This window comes from Hetaerina americana, unplaced genomic scaffold (assembly GCF_022747635.1).
Source record: "Hetaerina americana unplaced genomic scaffold, ioHetAmer1.1.p SCAF_32, whole genome shotgun sequence".
Lineage (NCBI taxonomy): Eukaryota > Metazoa > Arthropoda > Insecta > Odonata > Calopterygidae > Hetaerina > Hetaerina americana.
Window position 1 is genome coordinate 1,386,510 of NW_027286897.1, and position 21,040 is coordinate 1,407,549.

General features: G+C 36.1%; 1 protein-coding gene across 1 annotated transcript in view; it reads left to right on the forward strand.

Annotated features, from left to right (window-relative positions):
* mTor (serine/threonine-protein kinase Tor) overlaps window positions 1-21,040 on the forward strand; it is an 82,620-nt gene that overhangs the window by 15,540 nt on the left and 46,040 nt on the right. The window contains exons 8-15 of the mRNA XM_071589080.1: window positions 2,706-3,207; window positions 4,953-5,159; window positions 5,294-5,499; window positions 5,898-6,104; window positions 9,316-9,536; window positions 16,416-16,561; window positions 17,848-17,984; window positions 19,598-19,795. Of these exons, the coding sequence (XP_071445181.1) occupies window positions 2,706-3,207; window positions 4,953-5,159; window positions 5,294-5,499; window positions 5,898-6,104; window positions 9,316-9,536; window positions 16,416-16,561; window positions 17,848-17,984; window positions 19,598-19,795 (1,824 nt within the window). The remainder of the gene's footprint in view (window positions 1-2,705; window positions 3,208-4,952; window positions 5,160-5,293; window positions 5,500-5,897; window positions 6,105-9,315; window positions 9,537-16,415; window positions 16,562-17,847; window positions 17,985-19,597; window positions 19,796-21,040) is intronic.

Genomic DNA, 21,040 nt, shown 5'->3' on the forward strand with positions numbered 1-21,040 from the left:
CATCCATTTTTAAGTGGATTAAGCATTTTAAAGATGGCAGACAAGATGCCATGGATGATGCAAGGCCGGGACAACCTTCAACTACCAGTGTTGACGACAGCATTGATCGTGTGCGGTCTCTTGTCCTAACCAATCATCGAAAAACTGTCCGAATGATAGCTGATGAACTGAATTTAGGAAAATCAACAGTGCACACTATTTTCACCGAACATCATGGATGGATCCTTCACCATGACAATGCATTTGCATATTCAGCATTGATTGTTTGCCAGTTTTTGGCAAAAAATTCAATCACCATCCTTGATCATTCTCCTTTTCCCCCAGATCTTGCCCCCTGCGACTTTTTCTTATTCTCAAAATGCAAAAATGGTATTTTAACTGTGATGATGGGTCTCTTTAACTGTGATGATGGGAAGAAGATACTAAAGCAAACCTATATTTTGTCTATGTAACAGTAGAAGAGAATGCATTCCCCAGCCACAAGCCAATAAAAGGCTATCTGAAAATTAAACCCCTGCTTATTTACCATTCAGAAAGTCCACGAGCTTTCAAGAATAGTTAAGTCCAAAGCAGCTGGTTAATTGTGATGTGGAGATCACGGGAAATGTCGTACGGGATGCATCGTACCGTGCATACGAGGCTTCACCCTAGTAAGGAAGTGGAAAATTGCTCCAAAACTTTATTTAATGATAATTCTGAGTCACATTTTTACAAAATTTTGGAGTGCAGCCAAAAGCAAAAGCCTCATAAGTCTCTAGATGGCTTTATAATAAAAAGAAATTAAGTATGTATCATAAATAATAAAATATTTTTATTGATTCTTTTTTGCTTAACAAATTGTTTGCATTCCCGGTTATTTCATTCTGTGATAGAAGAAAGTGTGAACATGATCCACAGTTCTAAACAATGTGCAATTAATTTTCTTAGAATAAACCTTGTACATAATTTATTTTTTTTCCATGGAATGCATTATCATATTTTACATTAATTTGTGTGTGAAAGTTGTTTCACTAAATGAGTGATTCACTTTACAAGAAAAATCATGGAACAAATTATGCCCGTTGAATGAGGTCTCATTGCATTACATCAAATGGAGAATACTTAAAGTTCCAGTACGTACAAATAGATAAAAACTTTTTTGCCAGAAAATTCTGGTTTGGTATCCCTTCATACACCTGTGTCACTCATAGGGTAGATAAAACTATGGAGGTATACTTAATTGACTTTTGTGAATCTTTTTCCAGGACCAACTGTCTTTGATTCCAAATTATTACATGGTTTTGTGAAATTAGATTTTATTGGGGCATCCCAGTCAGTCCAGAGTAACCCATGGGTATAAAAGGTAACGCAGTATAATACTGTGATCTAAAAATTTTTAATGGGATCTTTGATACTTTGTGATGAATTTGACCGCCTTATATGATGTTTTAGCTTTTGAAAACACCCTTAGTATAATCAGTTCTTTAACTGACATTATTCCTTTGCATTCTGGTTTCAATTCTAGTCTCACTTAATGAACTGGGAACCAATACACCAAACCTGTTCATCACTAATTAAAGCCTCTGTGGAGCATGATTTTCATGGTAGTGAGATATGGACAATAACATTTGCTGGAAAGAGAAGATTGTAAATGAGGTATTAAAGAGAATGATGAATTGGTAGACTGATCAAATAACTGATAAAAAGATTCTTAACAAAGTAAAAGAAGAAGTCTAATGAAAACCATGAAAGGAAATAGAGCCAACAGATCTGAAAATTTTTTAGGCATAGCAGCCTAATGAGGAGTGCCATTAGGGGAAAATAAATGGGAAAATTATGTGGGGAGTTGCCGCCAATGAGATGCATGGAAAAAGTGAAAACAAATACTGATATTTAGTGCAGTTTGCAGGTAAGCCTCCCTATAATGAAGCAGCTGGGACCAAAAACAAGGAGTGTTTGTTGTTTAGGTTTGTAGTGTTAGGGTTGTTGATATTTACGTAATCACAGGAACATGCCAATCCATGCATGAGCAAAGTGTAATCATCAGGCTCTTGTCACAAGACACAGAGAGTTAATTGAATATGCAAGTGGTAGCTTAGATAAATTCTCAGTAAACCTCAGTAAAACCTTGGAACCCTTTTCTCTGCGGCAATTGTCCTCTACCACCACCTCTTGGTCATGGAGGTGACTGCTGCAGACAATTCATTGAGAGTTCTTAATTTGGAATAATGATTGCAGAGGAGTCACTAAGGTGCACTTCTTCTAGCGCTTCATGGAAGATTCACCTTCACACAAACTTCTCCATGTTTATGGGTCTTGGTAATAGTTTTTCCTGCAGAAACAGCTGGCGCCATCCTCACCTTGACTGTTACATGTATATTAATATTTATATCCTCGCCTACTACTTTTTTTATTATAACTTTATTGTGATTATAAATGTTTATTTTGCATAAAATGATACTTTTATTATCTAATGTAACAACTTTCTTATAAAATACATTTACTTCTTCATATTATCCTTTCTGCATACTTCCCTTACTGTTCATTCCCTCGCAACTCATCATCCATAAATGGTATTTTTCCTAAAATGACTATTCAAAAACTCAACCATCTTATGCTGTCTTCAATTTGGTGCGATCTTAAAATATGACCCATTATGGTAAATATTGTGATCATTTCAAAGGGAACCATGTAACAATAATGTAGCACTTTGAACTATCTTACAGGAGGGCAGCACCCGAAAGAGGGGTAGTGGAGGTGGTCCAGGGCTTGAGCCTCCAGCATTTGTATGCATTACACTTCTTGGAGCCACAGTTGGTGATCTTATCAAACCTGACGTGCAGGAGGTTTTGGAACCGATGCTTGCTGCTGGCCTAAGTCCTGCCCTTACAGTAGCCTTACGTGAGCTGGCAGCTGGTATTCCTCGACTTCGTCGAGAAATCTCAGAGGGTTTGTTAGGAGCACTGTCTCATGTATTGATGCAGACTCCTCTCAGGCATCCAGGAACACCATCTCTGCCAAGAGGATCACTTTCATCGGGGTCCCCATCCATAGGATCATCCCCCCAGCCTTCCTCTACATCTGCTCAATCTGTTGTTGGCTCAATTGTACATCATCATCCATTTTCTTCTTCATCTTCAGCCTCTTCATCATCGTCTACATCAGAGACTCATGATGTAGCCAGCATCGTCCTTGCCCTTCGAACCTTGGGCAGCTTTAATTTTGATGGTATGTCTTGTTTGATATGAAGTGAAATACTGATATTTATTTAGGTGATCTATGTGCCTTTAATCAAAAATATGTTCAATTAATTTTTTGGCAAATTTTTTTACCCATTAAGACTTACATGAAGGTGCAAAATGCTTAACTATTAATAATGAAGTATACAGAGTGTTCACCAGTGATATTAATTAAGATAGAGTAACATAAGTTTCACTATTATAGTGTATTTCACCTTCATGCCTTATCATACCGTCATTCCTCCCAAAAGAGGGGTTTAAATTTTATCTTCACATTCTCATTTATATTCAGAGTTATCATTAGAATCCTCTTTAACTCATTCATTACTAGTATTCTGTGGCATTCCTATGGAAAACAGAGAAAATCTGCGCTGGTTTAAAAATAAATTCCAATGTGAATATTGAGATATTTTGTATTACTTGTTACTATGCATATCTAGATCAAACTATCATTCCCTGTATTCTTATTTGATCTGTCATGCACTAACTAAAAGCTATATTTGTACAAAGAAGCTCATCCTTCACAAAAAAGACATGAACACCATTTTTTTACAAGCTATACTTCAGGGATTTAAAAGCTGAAAATTTCCTGTGGTAAATTTTTCAAATTGAAAGTGATTTTTACTAGTTTAAAAATTAACATAAAAGCACTCTTTGTGTGCTTTCATGTAATGCTTATGACAATATTATTGATGCATCAATTTCAAGTGGGAATACATTTATTATAAGCATGAAGTAGGAGCCTATTCAAATAATAGCAACTGTATAAAAGAGAATTTGATCATTTTATATAGGCACTCTCAGTCCCAAAAATGTATTCAGCGACCTTAGAACTTCAACCCATCTTGTACCTGTTTGGGCTACAAAATCAGTGTGGTGGTGACAGGTGAAGTAATTAGTGAAGTAATATCTCTTCACCTGTCACAGAAATATCATATTTTCAAGTATTATTGTGTTGGGATTAAGTTTGAATTTGCCATTCTGAGAAGTAAGTTGTTGAGCGTTTCATTGACAATTTGTGGGTTTGTTATGGGATTGGTTTTCTATATTGTTTTCTATTAATTATACCAAAAGTTAAGGTTTTTTAATCTCTGTAAAATATACTCACCGTATACCATGGGCAAGTTGGTATTTGTAATTGTGTGACTTATCTGACTAATATGAATGCATGATTCCATGTGTGCAGTTACAATTTCACTGCCCAAATTTGAATTATACTTTTTGGCTAGAATAGTATCTGTGATATTTTATTGTAGTTATGTTTATTCATAATGTTGATTCCAAGAAATAAGAATCTGCATTTTTATTGAAAGCCATTCCACTAATACAACAGTAAACGATTGTTGGTTTAATGAGCAAATGTGGAAGCAACATTTACATAAAGATCAACAGATCTGACATTAAAATAATTATATATTATAGATTTTATTGTCATCTGGGGACCCTTGTTTAATGGTATAAATCATGACTGACCATCTTGCCTCTACCGCATGGGTCTTAGTCCACCTCTGGCTCTGTATTAATATGTGAATCTTCATTCCAATTAACTAAAGCAGTCTTTAAGTGCCAAGAGTAGTGGCGGGAAGCAAAGAGAGGATGGAGACAAATGAGACTTTTTTGAAATATTTTGAAGTATGGTGAATTAATTAGGTATATCTTGCTAGTAAAGCTTAAACCAAAGGCCCTTCTTTATTTTCTGTTGAGTAGTTTTTTTGCCCTTGCATTTAATTATAGGTCACTCCCTCCTGCAGTTTGTAAGACGTTGTGCAGATCACTTCTTAACATCGGAGCAGCAAGAAGTTAGGCTAGAAGCTGTTCGAACTTGCTCATGTCTTCTGCGATTAGCCTTAAGAAGTTCTGCTAACCGTCCATCTGATACTGTTACATCCACAGTTGCTGATGTACTAGGAAAGCTTTTAGTTGTTGGTATCACAGATACAGGTAAGAAAAACGTTCTATAAAAAGTATCCATTGCAGTTAAATTGCATGACTCAATTGTTGTGTTCTTATGATAGATAAAAAGTTAAATGTGATCATTAATGCTCAACTAATGCTTTTGTACTATTGGTTCACAGCTGATGAAGTTCGATTCGCTGTCCTTGAGTCAATGGATGAGAGTTTTGACAGTCACCTTGCCCAAGCAGAAAATCTCAGTGCTCTTTTTGTGGCAATGAATGATGAAATGTTTGAGATACGGGAATTAGCTATTTGTACAATTGGTAGGCTTAGTAGCATGAATCCAGCGTATGTTATGCCCTCTCTCCGTAAAACTTTAATCCAGGTGCGTAGCATAAGGACTTTAGAAAGCTTATTATGGTGAATTGTTTCATTGGATAGAAGGAAATTCATTGAACTTATAAAGGGATGATTTAAATTAAACTCATTATGAATATAATTGTGAAACTGAAAATTATCAAAGATTGTTTGAAAAATATTATTGCTCCTGCTGTTATGGATGTTTAAGTTCAGTTGTAAGACATAAGAATAGTACTGTGGTAAGATCTTAAGTCACAATAATAATGGAAAGTTCATTACTTCATGTTTGGAAAAGGCAGACTCATTAGAACCATGAAGGTTCCCATAACGTGATTATTTAATATATTATTTTATTGTTGAAGCTATTTAATTAAATTATATTTAATTGTATTGTACGATATGACAAAGTTATGTTTATTGTAGCTATTGACTGAACTGGAGCATAGTGGGATGAGCAGGAACAAGGAGCAAAGTGCTCGAATGCTGGATCATCTTGTTGTTAATGCACCTCGATTAATTCGTCCATATATGGAACCAATCCTCAAGGTTCTTGTTCCAAAACTCAAAGACCAGGATACAAACCCTGGGGTGGTGGTTAGCGTGCTCACTGCCATTGGTGACTTAGCTGAGGTAAGTCAGGCAAAGATATTCATTGTTAATTTTGATTTACATGGTCAAATAATTAACACTTTGTTTAAATAATTGTAATTATTATTAATATCATACTAAAGAGGTTCTTCTTCTATGTATATTTAAGGTAATAAACTTGAAGGTTAATTGTAATACCTAAGGCAATTGAAATGGATTCATTCTGTATAGGGAGTCAGTTCCTTTCCTTTTGCTACCTCTGGTTTTGCCAGAAATATCTGGTGTCCAAAAATCATGCAGCTTTCGTGAAGCTGTTTGTGTCTACATTTACCTGGATGTTACCCATGACCTCCAGTTAGAGGGTGAATGCTCAGCCCATTAGGCTACCCCCCTCCCTTTCTTATGATATGTAATAAAAATGATGCAAAACCTATTTATTAATGAGTTCAATCGGCAAAGGAGTATTTAAATATTATGTTTTGAACTCAGTACCATTAATCCCTGACTAGCAGCTAAAACCAGAAAATTTTACTTATTATTTTGGAGCACATTGTTTTCACAGTAAATATATTGTATGCATTGGGAAGCTCAAAAATTATGTGACAGTCACTATGCATAATATTTTATACAACCGTTTTATTATGCTAAATATGATATCCTTTTTTACACTCATAATAATGAAGGAAAGGAAATTCTCTGTGGGGCCATCCAGGAATGTCGACTGTCTGCTTCCAAGACAAGTCGTGCCATCTTCGGCATTTCACCTTGAGAATACACTAAAATTTTCTGTGATAAAATCAACATATGCTAGTCTTTATGGGTATTATGCTGTGCCCTCTTTTGTGCTTTAATATTTCATTTGCAAATCTCCAGGTGTGAAACTTCTCTTGCATGGTAAATTCTGTTCAGAATGAAATACCAGAACAATTATTGTCTGTGTGAGTGGGGCAACATTGTGTAAAATTTTGGAAATGAAATAAGCATTAATATTCATATGTTAGTGCCCCATAATTTGATTTTGCTCTTCGGGACTCAAAAGTTGGGCTTGTTTTCTTCTTTCTCTCCCCAGTAACATGATTTTGATAGCATTGAGAATACACTTGGAACTCATATTGAAACAAGCTGAGTCTTGAAGTCAGTTCCATCAAAATTGGCTCCATTATTTTCTTGGCAAGCAGCACTATACTCAGGGTTCCATAATTTCTGTGCATACTATAAACCATAAACACAGTAATCAACCTGAAGGTTGGTTTGGTAGGTGATGGTAAAAAGTCACCCAGTACTAAGCCCAATGGCATGAGAAATTCACGTGTCATATTCTCTGTGCCGGTTATGGTTTCCCAGGAATATCTGGTACCCAAAAAATCATACAACTTGAGTAGAGCTGAGGGTGCTCTGAGAGGCTTATCCAGAAATCAAACCCAGGCCCTCCGGTCAGTAGACTACCCCTGGACTACCACATCCCCTTCTGTGAATACATTGAGGGCTAAATTCGAATATGTCTTTTATAAGGCTCATATTAATGCCACTTAATTCAAAGTGTTTTCCAACACTCACGTCACATTTCCTAATTATTAAGTTTCACTCTCTTTTCTGCTGTGCTATCCCAATTGTTCCCTCCTTTGTCTTTTCTCATGTGACTCTTCTCACTAGCTTAGAAAGCTGATAAGTTTCCCCATTCCCCAACTATTCCTGTGGTTGTGACTGATAAGAAACATGGTGGGTGTGGAAGGAAGGAAAGAAAAGTCGTACTAACTTTTAATACCTACTGTATTAGCATGAGATACAGGTTACCTATTGGTCAAGCATTTAACATCATTATAATAATTAGTGAGGCAAACGGGTACTTTTCCACATACACAATCATTTAATGGTGACCGGGTTTCATTTCATAGTAGTGATTTCGGGTGACAACATACACTTAGTACATGCTTATATATCTTGGCCAGGAAGTGGTGGGGGAAAAGGTTAGGTGGTGAGAAGATGAAGGTGTCCCTGAACCATTGGGGGGATCAGAATGGTGCAGTGGCTAACATACTGGCTTCCCACTCAGACAGTCCAGGTCCAAATCCTGGAGACATATGCAGATATTTTTCATTGGTATCCCGATCTCTTCTTGAGGTACTTTGTGGAGAGCTCTTTAAGTGAGTATGATGTCCGTCGGATGGGGCATTAAACTGAGGACACCTTGGTGCATTAAGAGTAGGCTAATGCAGATGCCAGGTTTCTCTCCACCCTTACTCCTTTCCCATCCATCCCGAAAGGTGCAAATGACCTCAGCTGTCGGTCAGCTCCCCTAAAGCTACTATTGCTACTGAACCATTGGGTGCTTGTGACTCCTGGGGTGATGGGTTGGGGTGACTGCACATGGATGGGTGATGCTCTGTGGTCACTATTCCACTAATGGTGTACTCTGATTGGGGGTTAGATTGGGGTAAGAGAGAGATAATCAGGGCCTTTCTGAATGGACTGGAGGTTGGGTTGAAGGAGAAATATGGTGGTTAAAGGATTGGAGTTGCAAAAGGGAGGAGCAGAGGAGACAAATTAGTTCATTGCCCGTGGACAAGCTCATTGACCATGGCCATGGACCAACCCTTCCTGGCTGAGATTTATGAGGTTTATTCAATAAATAATGGGAATTTGAGTATTTTGGAAAGAATTTTATTTAGGAACTCATTCCTCGGTATAGCTTTCAGCTTTCTCAGCAATGCATTTTAAATGGCATCCATGCTTGTAAAACGACAACCCATTAAGGTTGTATTAATTTTTGGAACAGTAAAAAGTCATATGGGGCCATGTCTGTTGAATATGGCAGCTGGGACATTATTACAGTTCTGTTTTTGGACAAAAACTCGTGAACATGCAGTGAGCATGAATTGTTTTGCCACAAATATGGACATTTTTTGGTATTTTGTCATGGAATCGGCATTTAACCTGTAAGTAGTACTCTTTGTTGATTGTGTGACCATGTGGCAAGAACTCATGATGGATTATGTAAAATTTTCAAATTCCTATTACTTTTTGAACACACCTTGCCTACTATCTGCAGTTATCAACCGGAATGTTGGTTTGATAGGTGAGGTTAGAGCTCACCTAGTACTAAACCTAATGGGGTGTGACAGTCTCATGTCAGGGTAAGGGGGTTTAGTTCTTTTCCATGTGCCTCCCATAATTTTCCAGGAAGAATTAAATAAATGCCTTTAATATGATCAATGTTTTGTTAATTATGAAATCCCATTCATCCCTTATTCAGTTAAGTGGTGCTGAGATGCAGCCATGGGTAAATGAGCTTCTGTCCATCCTTCTGGAGATGCTGGGTGATGCGAGCTCTCTAGAGAAGCGTGGTGTGGCCTTGTGGACTCTTGGTCAACTAGTTGGAGCTACTGGACGTGTTGTCACACCATATTCTGATTATCCTTCTCTCCTTGACACCCTCATCAACTTTCTTAAGACAGAACAGCAGCTACTGATAAGGTGATGATATTGATAATATGTTGGAATTACATATCTCAGCAATAACAATGCTGGTATGCGACTTGGTCTAAGTAACCTACAGCACTAGGTGCGTATCTCACTGCCATCTAAGGTGAAAGAAATGCCTAAAAGAGCCCGAAAACAGGGTGACCACTCAACCATGAAACTACGTTTGCAGTGAATTTAGGAAATCTTGAATTAGCCATAAGTAGAATGTTAAAACCTTTAATTTGACTTTACTGTGGTCCGTAAATCTTTTTATCTTATTTTGAACCTTACCAGGAATGTCTTATTTATTCCTATAAACATATAACTAGTGAACTAGATAATGTTATAAAATGTGCTTTAAATTTGATAATTTGGTGTGTTTACAGTTTGAATTTTATATGATTGAGCAACAATAACCCACCTATGCCACAACAGGACATTGGAGATGCCTGAATTCAATAACATTTTAGCATCTAGTGTGGCATTTCTGTGCTTCTATTTTCTCTTGTATCAAGTATTATCATAGTAGAACTTCAAGTAAATCACACAAATGAAGACATTTATGGTGACAGTGCATTCATTGGTATTACTGTGTTCTTTGAGTCTTCCCTTATAATATATAGGATGCAGTAGTAATATAATAATGGAGCAGGAGAATAGATAGAGATTGAAGGCTTTTAAACTGTGGATGTGGGGAAGGATGAAGAAGGTGAAATGGACCAAAAGGAAAACAAATGAGAAAGTTCTAGGTATGGTGAGCGAGGAGAGGAGATTGTTGGGAGAATTCAAGAGACAGGAAAAATGAATGAAGGGCATATTGATCAGCAGTGGGATGTTGAAGATAGTGATAGAGGGAAGAATGTTAGCCAAACGAGGAAGGGGCAGGAATAGAAGAGGGATGTTGGATGGGATGAAGGGAGGAAGGAAATACCCAGAGATGGAGAGGGATTGGTTGTAGAGTAGGATATTAGTTTGTGTTTTGTTTGGGGAAACAATATTTATTTGGTAGTTGTGTCCATCTATAATGTGCCTTAACCGGTAGATTGCCTAATACGAGGGTCATCCGGAAAGTAGTACCCGTTCGTGCCGCATGAAGTGCTGACGACGCGAGTAGCCGCTGGACGAGGTCAGATAGCTTCAGTGGCTTGTCTGCCTTCTCTGAGCCAAGTTGCGTGACGCTAGCATTGCCTGTGTTGTTTCTGTGATTGTTTACAATGTTTAAAAAAATTGAGAACGCCGCCAGTTGTGAAGTGAGGGCAGTGATTAAATTCCTCAATGCAAGAAACGTTCGCCCATGTGATATTCATCGCCAATTAAAGGAGGTGTATGGAGACAATGTAATGGACGAGTCGTCTGTTCGGCGGTGGTGTCGCAACTTCAACATGGGGAGGGGGAACACACACGACGATGAGCGTTTGGGGAGACCGTCTGTCATTACAGACCAACTGGTGAGCTCAGTTGACGAATTCGTGAGGAACGATCGGCGCGTCACAATTGATGACATCTGTGAGCATTTTCCCAATGTTTCTCGAACAATTGTTCATGAAATTGTTAAACACCATCTGCATTATGCAAAAATTTGTGCAAGATGGGTCCCTCGCGTATCTCAATGAGCTGGCGGCGAAGGACTATGCAGCAGGAATACAGAAACTTGTCACACGTTATGACAAATGCCTTAATTTGCTTGGAGATTATGTTGAGAAGTAGTTTAAAGTATCCTCTTTCAAATAAAATTTTTTATGTTTGTTAATATTTACTTTTGTGTCTTTATTTCACGAACGGGTACTACTTTCCGGATGACCCTCGTAATTATGGAGTAGTGATCTCAACAGGGTATTCAGAACATTCGGCATCACTGCTCAGATGGACTCTTCAAATATTTTGAAACCACATGCAAACCATATTATTTTCATATGCTTATTGTTACTTAAGGAGGTTGCCTCTTAGATAGATAGATAGATAGTGGTCTTTATTTGGGCGAAATTGAGACCAAATGGTGCCTTCTTCCATTTAACCCATCGTCGTATACATATTATATTAGCCATCAAACTTATAGTTACATTAATATGTACACATAAATACATATAGACAGACATCAATTCATTAACACAGATTTGCACATCGAAAAGAAAAAAGTATATACATATATATAGACACACACATACACATACATACACATACACACACATACATACCTATATTCATACACATACCTACACATATACGTACATATCCACACACACATACATATACACACATAAAGATACATACATGCATTCATACACATACATAAATACATACATAAGTACGCACATATACTACCATTCATACATACATATACATATATAAATTAAGAATACACCTACATATACTCAAATTAAATGGCAGCGAAGATAGAGTACAATAAAATGAGGAAAGTCTAAGCAAAGAATGAGGTTTGTGGGAAAAGCTAGGGAGAGCGTGGCATTGCTCAACTAGTAAAAACCCACGCAGGAAAAACACCCACGAAGAGAAGGGGGGTGTGAAAAACCTGCGAAAACCCTATTAATTAGAGGAAAGATACATGTACTTTGTAAAAATCATTTTTACAGAGTATACATATTATTAAGTTACTGAAATTGAGTTGGAGAAATTAAATACATTGACAACACATGCGGAGTAATGAGAAGCATGATATTTCTAAAAATAATTATTCAAACTCCTACCGCTTGAGATGACAAAATCAAAACAGCAGGGTAAAAAAAGTAGACACAGTGATCTGTATAACAGCTGAGTGGAATGACGGAGGGTATACTGGTTAAGTTAAGTACCTGAGGAAAATGAACTTGTGAAGTGCTCTTCTAAATGTTGTTGTTGATGAAGAGTTTTTTATGTCATCTGGGAGAGAGTTCCACAGACGGCATGCTGTAACATGAAAAGATTTGTGATAGATTTCCATGCGATGGTGTGGGACAAGAAGTTTATTATTACCCCTAGTATTTCTGTTGTGGATTGAGTTGATGAAGAGGAAATTTTTGTATAGATATTTAGGTGTGTGGTTTGAAAGTATTCCGTAGAGAAGTGAAAGAATATGTAAATGCCTGTGGCCTTCTAGCTTTAACCAGGATATTCTATTAAATGAGTCGGAAATATGATCGTACTTCCTAAGATCACATATGAACCGCACACAGGAATTATGGGTCTTCTGGAGTTTGGTTTTCAGTTTGCCTGAAAGGTCTTGGTATACTGCATCACAGTAATCAAAGTGGGGTATGAGAAGAGAGGACACAAGAAGCATCTTTAAGGAGGGGGGAGCAATGTGCTTTAACCTTTTCAGTGAATGCAGGGATGAGTTAATTTTTCTGCAGATAGCAATTGCATGATCAGTCCAAGATAATGTTTCATTTATGGTTAAGCCTAAATTATTTACTGTCCTTAGGTATGGTATGATAGATCCTTGCAATTTTAGTGGTGGTAGTTTATCAATACTTATTTTAGAATTTAGTTTATGGTATCCAATTATAATGGACTGACTTTTGATTGGGTTTATTTTCAATAAATTTTTTATTCCCCATAGTGAAAAAGCAGCTAGATCTGCATTAATTTCGTTTATAATTGTAGGTAGGTCCTGAAGGCGGGAATGGTGATATATTTGTAAATCATCGGCATAAAGATGATGGTTGCAATTTAAAATGCATTTACTAATATCGTTTATATACAGGGAAAAAAGCAAGGGTCCAAGAATGGATCCTTGTGGAACACCCCTGTGTATTTGAAGCCAGTTTGAGGATGAATTAGGTGTAACGACTCTTTGGAATCGGTTACTTAGGAATGAGCGAATCCACAGTAAAGACGAGGAAGAAAAATTCAGGTTTTGAAGTTTTGCTAAGAGTATATCTTTGTCAATAGAGTCAAAGGCTTTGGTAAAGTCTAGGAGAGTCATTATTGTCACCTCTTTGCGATCCATGGATAGTCGGATGTCATCCTTGATTTTAAGGAGAGCGGTAGCTGTGCTGTGAGAGGACCAAAAGCCAGATTGTAGAGGATCAAGTAAGTTATTTTCATTCAGAAACTTTGAAATTTGTTCGTGAATGAGTCTCTCGAATGCTTTTGATAAAGGAGGCAAAATGCTGATTGGTCTGTATTCAGCAATGTTAGTGGGTGTGGATTTTTTGGGGATGGGACGGACGAGGGCACGTTTCCAGAGTAAGGGATATGTTCCAGGTAGAATAGACCAATTAAAGATATGAGTTAAAACAGGAAGTACAATGGTAAGTAACTTTTGTATGAGAATAGCTGAAATTCCGTCAGCTCCATCTGAGGAGGACTTGATTTTGTTGAGGGCCTGGAGGACTTCCATTTGTGTGACGGGAGAAATTTTGAATGAGCTTCCAGCCTCTTGTGAGTAATAAAAAGAGAAAATCTCACTGTAGCTCAGAAAGCAAAGAAATGTGACCTGTTTTGAAAGAAGTCTAATATAAGGGCATAAAAATAGGAAGATTCTTGATGGTAGAAAAAATCTGCTCCAAAAAGAATTGACTTGCTCACTGGTGTGGGTATTTTAATAGCTGAACTATAGACATTGTAATTTTGGTGTTCATATGTGGAAGTTTCCAATTTTTTGAAGTTTTTAATATTTTTACCTTCAATATTTTTGGCCCCTTGGTTTCCTTAAATAATAAGGTTTTGCTGTTATAAATAATAAGACTATGCATTTGCAGTTACAGCTCACAGCTAAGAGTGTAAGTATGCTGTTATTAAGGAAATGATCAGTAAATCCTTATAGTCTCCCATAATAATCCCTCACTAATGAGACATAATAACTCACAAATAAATATCCTGATTTATGATGACTATTAAATGTGTTTCCTCAGTATTTCTAAGAATTTTGTTATTGTCTTCCCTAACATGCCCTGTTCATCCTTTCAAGAAATCCTCTTGTGTTGAGTTTATTGTGGTAAAAAGTTACCCAAAGGTTGAAAAATGTTGCTACCATGCTCTGTTGTGTGTGTCTGAGAAATGTTAAATTTCTGAAACCTTAGCACCAGCTGTCAGATTTTTATAAATTTGATTCCAAATAATGCAGTAATTTTGATGTTTTTGGACTATTTTGGGAATTGTTAGAGAAAATAAAACTAAATGCTAGTTTTAAATTATTTTTAACAAAATTAGGATTCATTTTTTCAAATTTTAAGTCCAATTAGTTGCTTGATGTTTAATTTATATTTGCTAATCAAATCACAATTATAAAACTTGAGAAATATATACTCAAACCATTAGATTTTTAGGATCCTTGTTCGTACAAACTACGAGGGCCATCCGGAAAGTAGTACCCGTTCGTGAAATAAAGACACAAAAGTAAATATTAACAAACATAAAAAATTTTATTTGAAAGAGGATACTTTAAACTACTTCTCAACATAATCTCCAAGCAAATTAAGGCATTTGTCATAACGTGTGACAAGTTTCTGTATTCCTGCTGCATAGTCCTTCGCCGCCAGCTCATTGAGATACGCGAGGGACCCATCTTGCACAAATTTTTGCATTATGCAGATGGTGTTTAACAATTTCATGAACAATTGTTCAAGAAACATTGGGAAAATGCTCACAGATGTCATCAATTGTGACGCGCCGATCGTTCCTCACGAATTCGTCAACTGAGCTCACCAGTTGGTCTGTAATGACAGACGGTCTCCCCGAACGCTCATCGTCGTGTGTGTTCCCCCTCCCCATGTTGAAGTTGCGACACCACCGCCGAACAGACGACTCGTCCATTACATTGTCTCCATACACCTCCTTTAATTGGCGATGAATATCACATGGGCGAACGTTTCTTGCATTGAGGAATTTAATCACTGCCCTCACTTCACAACTGGCGGCGTTCTCAATTTTTTTAAACATTGTAAACAATCACAGAAACAACACAGGCAATGCTAGCGTCACGCAACTTGGCTCAGAGAAGGCAGACAAGCCACTGAAGCTATCTGACCTCGTCCAGCGGCTACTCGCGTCGTCAGCACTTCATGCGGCACGAACGGGTACTACTTTCCGGATGACCCTCGTATATGAGATATCAAAAACCTAATTGTTTTTATGCTGAACTGATCTAATAGCTCCCAATCAAATTTGAAATGAGAAGTTATGATATTTGGAAGGAGTGACTGTAAATTGGTATATTTGGCTACAGACTGATGTGTATGGAGGAGGATGAAAAGTATAGTACACCAAAATATGGCATCAATTTTGAAAATGTAAGATTTTTTTCAGACTTAAGATTTCTACGTGTTCTCTATTTTTTAATAATGTATGTGTTAACCTGCTTTTAAGCAAAGGTTGGGTTTAAAACATGAATACATTTGGTTTGATGTATGTACTTATATAAACTTATCTCGCCTAAAAATTTGTATCTATCATTATTGCAGATGTGCGCATGCTCCTCTCTAATTAAATAACTCCATCTACAGGGTGCGGCACTTAAATCCAGACAAATTTCAATTTGAATTTCCCACCATATCGTACTTGCCGTTCTTGAAAGCTGTAGGCATCTAGTAAACAGTCATAACCTCAAAATGGCTGAGATGTTACATGCACGTGCAGAGCGTATGTACAATCGGAGAGCTGCTATTATCGAAAGTGTTGGTGCTAGGCATCACATTTAAAAATAGTTTGATTCTTCTGGTATCCCAGATCAACTGTTTATGTTATTGTGGATAAGTATAATGCTTTAGTGAAGTCTGGGGAAGGTTTCACTCACCTGGCAAGGAAATCTCATTCGAGGAAATGCATGCTTGTCTGGATTTAAGCTTCGCACCCTGTATTATTTAGGCAAATGGTATAAATAAATTCCCATTGGTATGTATTTGATAGCATTAAATTATCATACAAATTAATATTTTCTATTATGTCTTTTAGGAGGGAAACCATTCGGGTCCTTGGACTTTTGGGAGCCTTAGACCCATACAAGCACAAAATGAATCTGGGGCAGATAGACTCACAAGCTGACTCCACTGCACTTCTGTCTATGACTGACCTTAAGTCAGAAGCTGAAGCAAATCATGGTAAAGTTTTTCTGATTTTATCCATTGTATATATTTTCAAATGAACAGAAGAGTGGCTACATTTTGATTGCAAACACAGATAACTCTTCTGTGTCATAGACTGGAAACACTTAACTGAAATGAACATTAGAAGCACAGATTTTTCCTCCTGACCTAAAAACACCAGAGGGAGTCATTTTGACCTCTTTGCATGGCATTTTGCTTGAAGGTGATATTGCAAAGGAAATATAAATATGTTATGAACCATTATTAATTTATAATACCATATTAGTAAACTCAAATATTCACATTATATTTCATAAATAGAGGATTTTACGGTGGTAGACTAGTTGCAGAACATAAATAAATAGTTTTTATTTTTTCTGGAAATTATCTGCTCACAAATTTTTTGGATCTCGAACATTTTTCCTGTTTTGTTTCTTTTGCATGTTTGCCCTTGACACTGATCACTTTTATCTATTTATTATATGCCTGGCATTGACTAGGATTCTTGTATCCTTCTTCATTTTGGTGTAAACACATCTCCTGCCAGTCTTTAAATTAATATTATGCTGGCTGATTCTTCATGTAGCGTATTTGTGAAGTTCACATTTCATCAAAACATTTATCCCAGTTAAGTCCAGTATGCTATCAAAAATCTTCAGTGCCTAGTGGCAAGATCGAGCATGTGTGAGGATATCCTTTCATATACCTATCCATGCAATATTTGTGAAGTCATAGAAACCTGCAATTTTTTTTACTTGTTTGTATGAATGTATTTCTTGGCTATCTATTTTTGTTCTTTTTTTACTTTATATTGTTATTGTCACATCTGCCTGCTTCAGTACTGTGGTATTCCCAGTAATGTGGTCTTTTGGTACATTTTGATGGATACTTCTTAGTACCAGTTTCTTACTAAACTTGCAATTGTTACATTTATGTGTTACTGTGTGTTCAGTACTCTTTTGTGTTTTGTTGGTTCTGGGGACTACAGCTGTTTCAGCAATTTGATTCCTAAAAATGTTAATTATTCAAATGTGTACTTAGTTTGGCATTGGCCACTTGATTTATTTTCATTGGAAATACAGAAACTAATATTTGCCCATTTTCTTGCCTCCTATGGATACCTAAATCAAGAGTTTAGTTGTTAAATTGGGCTGAAAATTGTACTTATACTTCAACACATAAAGTGATAATATCATGTACTTATATATATATTTCGTATAAAATTAGAGATGAGGATGAGATAGATGAAGATACTGTAACTGTTAGTGCAAATTGTTTATGAAAATATTGAAACTTTACAGAACTGACAACAAGTGAAATGCTTGTTAATATGAGTTCATCTACACTGGAGGAATATTATCCTGCGATTGCCATTGCTACTCTTATGAGAATTATAAGAGATCCTACTTTATCTCAGCATCATACCATGGTGGTTCAGGTATGGCTATGTTTTGGAATTCCTGTATGTTGGTTAATGGCAAATGTACAATTATTTTTTGTCACAAAACTTCACTTCTCATAAAATTGCTATAGATGCTTTCATTATCTTTGATTCAAATGAAGTGTATTTTTCATTGAAATATAATTACATTGCTTGCATTAATATATACTGATGACTTGTGCTATCAATGCTAATTTTTTCAAGTTTATGCTTGCCAGTCCTTAGCCCAGTCTTTACAATTCTTTAAATGATAAAAGGAAAATAGTGTAAATTATGCAAAAATTAAACTGATTGAATGCATTATTTATGGAAGCAATTATGCCTTTTTGGAAAATACACAAGACTCTACCTAATGTAAAAAGAGACGTTTCAGTCATGGTATGGTGGAGTATCATAATTAATTAAAAATTGGCAATTTTAAATTAATTCTATCTTCTAGCTTGCTCCACAGCAAATTTCCCATTAAATCCTAGGGCTGTTGGGGTAGTACACTGAAGAAAAATATCTTGTCCAAACTAAAACTCCTCACATGCATATCTAGCGACAGACTTATGCACGGCTGTCTTTTTCCATCTAGCCAATTTTTAGATATATCTTTCAGGACCACCACAATTTTACATACAGTTTTTCCTTGCCTGACACAGTTTTGTCCTGTTCATTCATTAGTCTAAGTTTTGAGTATTGGCCTTTGCAACTATGGTGTGTCTCCCTTAATTATTTTTATTGTCTGTTTTGATAATACTAAATATCTCAACTGCACTATATTTCCCATTTAATTTTGATAATACCCGTTTATATATGATACTTCTCAGCCATTGGACCTCATTCCATTGGTTTTTGTGTAAGCTTATTTGTATTCAAAAGCAATGTAAGAATATCTTGCTATCTCTTGAATAGATCCTATTGCAGAATGTTTACTGAATCTCATAAGGGCAGTTTTTCTTTCCTTTTTTGCCATTTTCTATTGAAATCATTATATTTGTTCGTGGTTGGGTACATGAAGTGTTTAGTCAATTCACTAAATCTGTAAATTGACTATGAAGCATGATATTAGTGGGTGCAAAGAATTCACAGGAATTCATGATGTTGTGATTCTTTCTGGAGCAAAATGTCTTCTGTAGCAAAAACAATACTTCTCTTGAGATTATTAATGTAACTCTTTGGTGTTTTTGCCCAGTTTATTGAAAGTGTTTGAGAAAATTGCTTTAAAATATTATTGATAAAAATGTATCTCTATTTATTTAATTATTATATACTTGAATGCATTAAATAGATATTTATTTTTGTTTATTTGATAATTGTAAGTATCCATTGTAAATGTATTTCAATTAATTTGAAGTTTTTCAATTTCTGTTTTATAGCATATAATCTTGCATTGCCTTTAATGAAAGTTAATGGAACATTAAATTTTTAAATGTATTATACTACTCAAATTAAAGCCAAAATTAATGCTTGGAGAAGGAATACATTAGAGAAATGTAGCTGAAAATGAGTGGAATCATTGTGTAAAACATTAGTTGCTGTTATTATTTCTATTTTTAAATAACTCATGCTTATTATTTTTTTATGTGAAATATTTGTCTAAATTTGATTTTCACATCTAATTTCAGGCAGTCACATTTATCTTCAAATCCTTGGGAATAAAATGTGTTCCATACATATCTCAAGTTATGCCTAGCTTTTTAAATGTTGTTCGCACAGCTGATGCAAACTTCAGGGAGTTCCTATTTCAGCAACTTGCTGTGCTTATAGCAATCGTAAAGCAGCACATAAGAAACTATCTGGATGATATTTTTGAACTCATCAAAGTAAGTAAAAGTGGCAAATCTTTTTTCATTCTGACTTTAATGATTGTTTCCTTCAGTATGATTATTGTCTTGAAACATATGGCAGTAAATATTTGAATTTAACTTTTGAAAACTTGCACCCTTACTGTGGAAATTCTATGTCAGCGTAGTACAAAGCCAGATCAGCTTGAAAATTTGAACCCCCTAAAATGCAGCCCCTGTTATTATGGAGAAGAGAACTAAAAAATTGATGGGAAAAATGTCTAAAACTAATTTTAGTCTTATGGACGTGAATAATAAGGTATAAAATTTAGCACTAGTGGACACGCACAAAAATACAGAAACACACAAAAAGAAAAACTTACTAGGTTTAGAATTTTCCGTTGTCGCAGCCACCTTCCTCAAGGAAGAGAGGGAAAGAACTGAGCTCAGTATATTATATATGTATATATATATATATATATATATATATATATATATATATATATATATATATATATATATATATATCTCAGGGTAAAGTACGTTTCCTCGATAGCTCAAGTGGTTAAGAGCATCCGCCCGGCAAGTGGAAAGATCCGGTGTTCGAATCCCGGTCAAGGAAATATTTTTACTCTTGTGATCCGTTCGATTCCGCCTTCCCCACCTTTATTGTGTTCATCCTTTATTTGTGTTCCTATCCCTTTTCCTTATATCTGTTTCTATATAAATGAGTATTTATTCGCCGTTTGGCGGGATTTCGTGTTTGAATGTGTATTTGGCCAATGTGGCTCATCTCTTTATTCTGGCTATGCGTGCCACGAAATGCACTGTTCCTTTCCTGTATGATGTTGTATGAATTCTAACCAACCCACTGTCCTTTCCTCTTGTGTCGTGTGTTTTTCTCCTTTGGTGGGTGAAACAGCCCCCTGATGCCATCTCTTGGCTAAAGAATCGGGGCGCTTGGCGACATATTAGACCCACGGATCTCAGGGTAAAGTACGTTTCCTCGATAGCTCAAGTGGTTAAGACCATCCGCCCAGCAAGTGGAAAGATCCGGTGTTCGAATCCCAGTCAAGGAAATATTTTTACTCTTGTGATCCGTTCGATTCCGCCTTCCCCACCTTTATTGTGTTCGTCCTTTATGTGTGTTCCTATCCCTTTTCCTTATATCTGTTTCTATATAAATGAGTATATATATATATATATATATATATAAGTATGTATATATATATACACATGTATAAAATATATGTATAAATAAGTATATATATGTCTTTTAAAGTA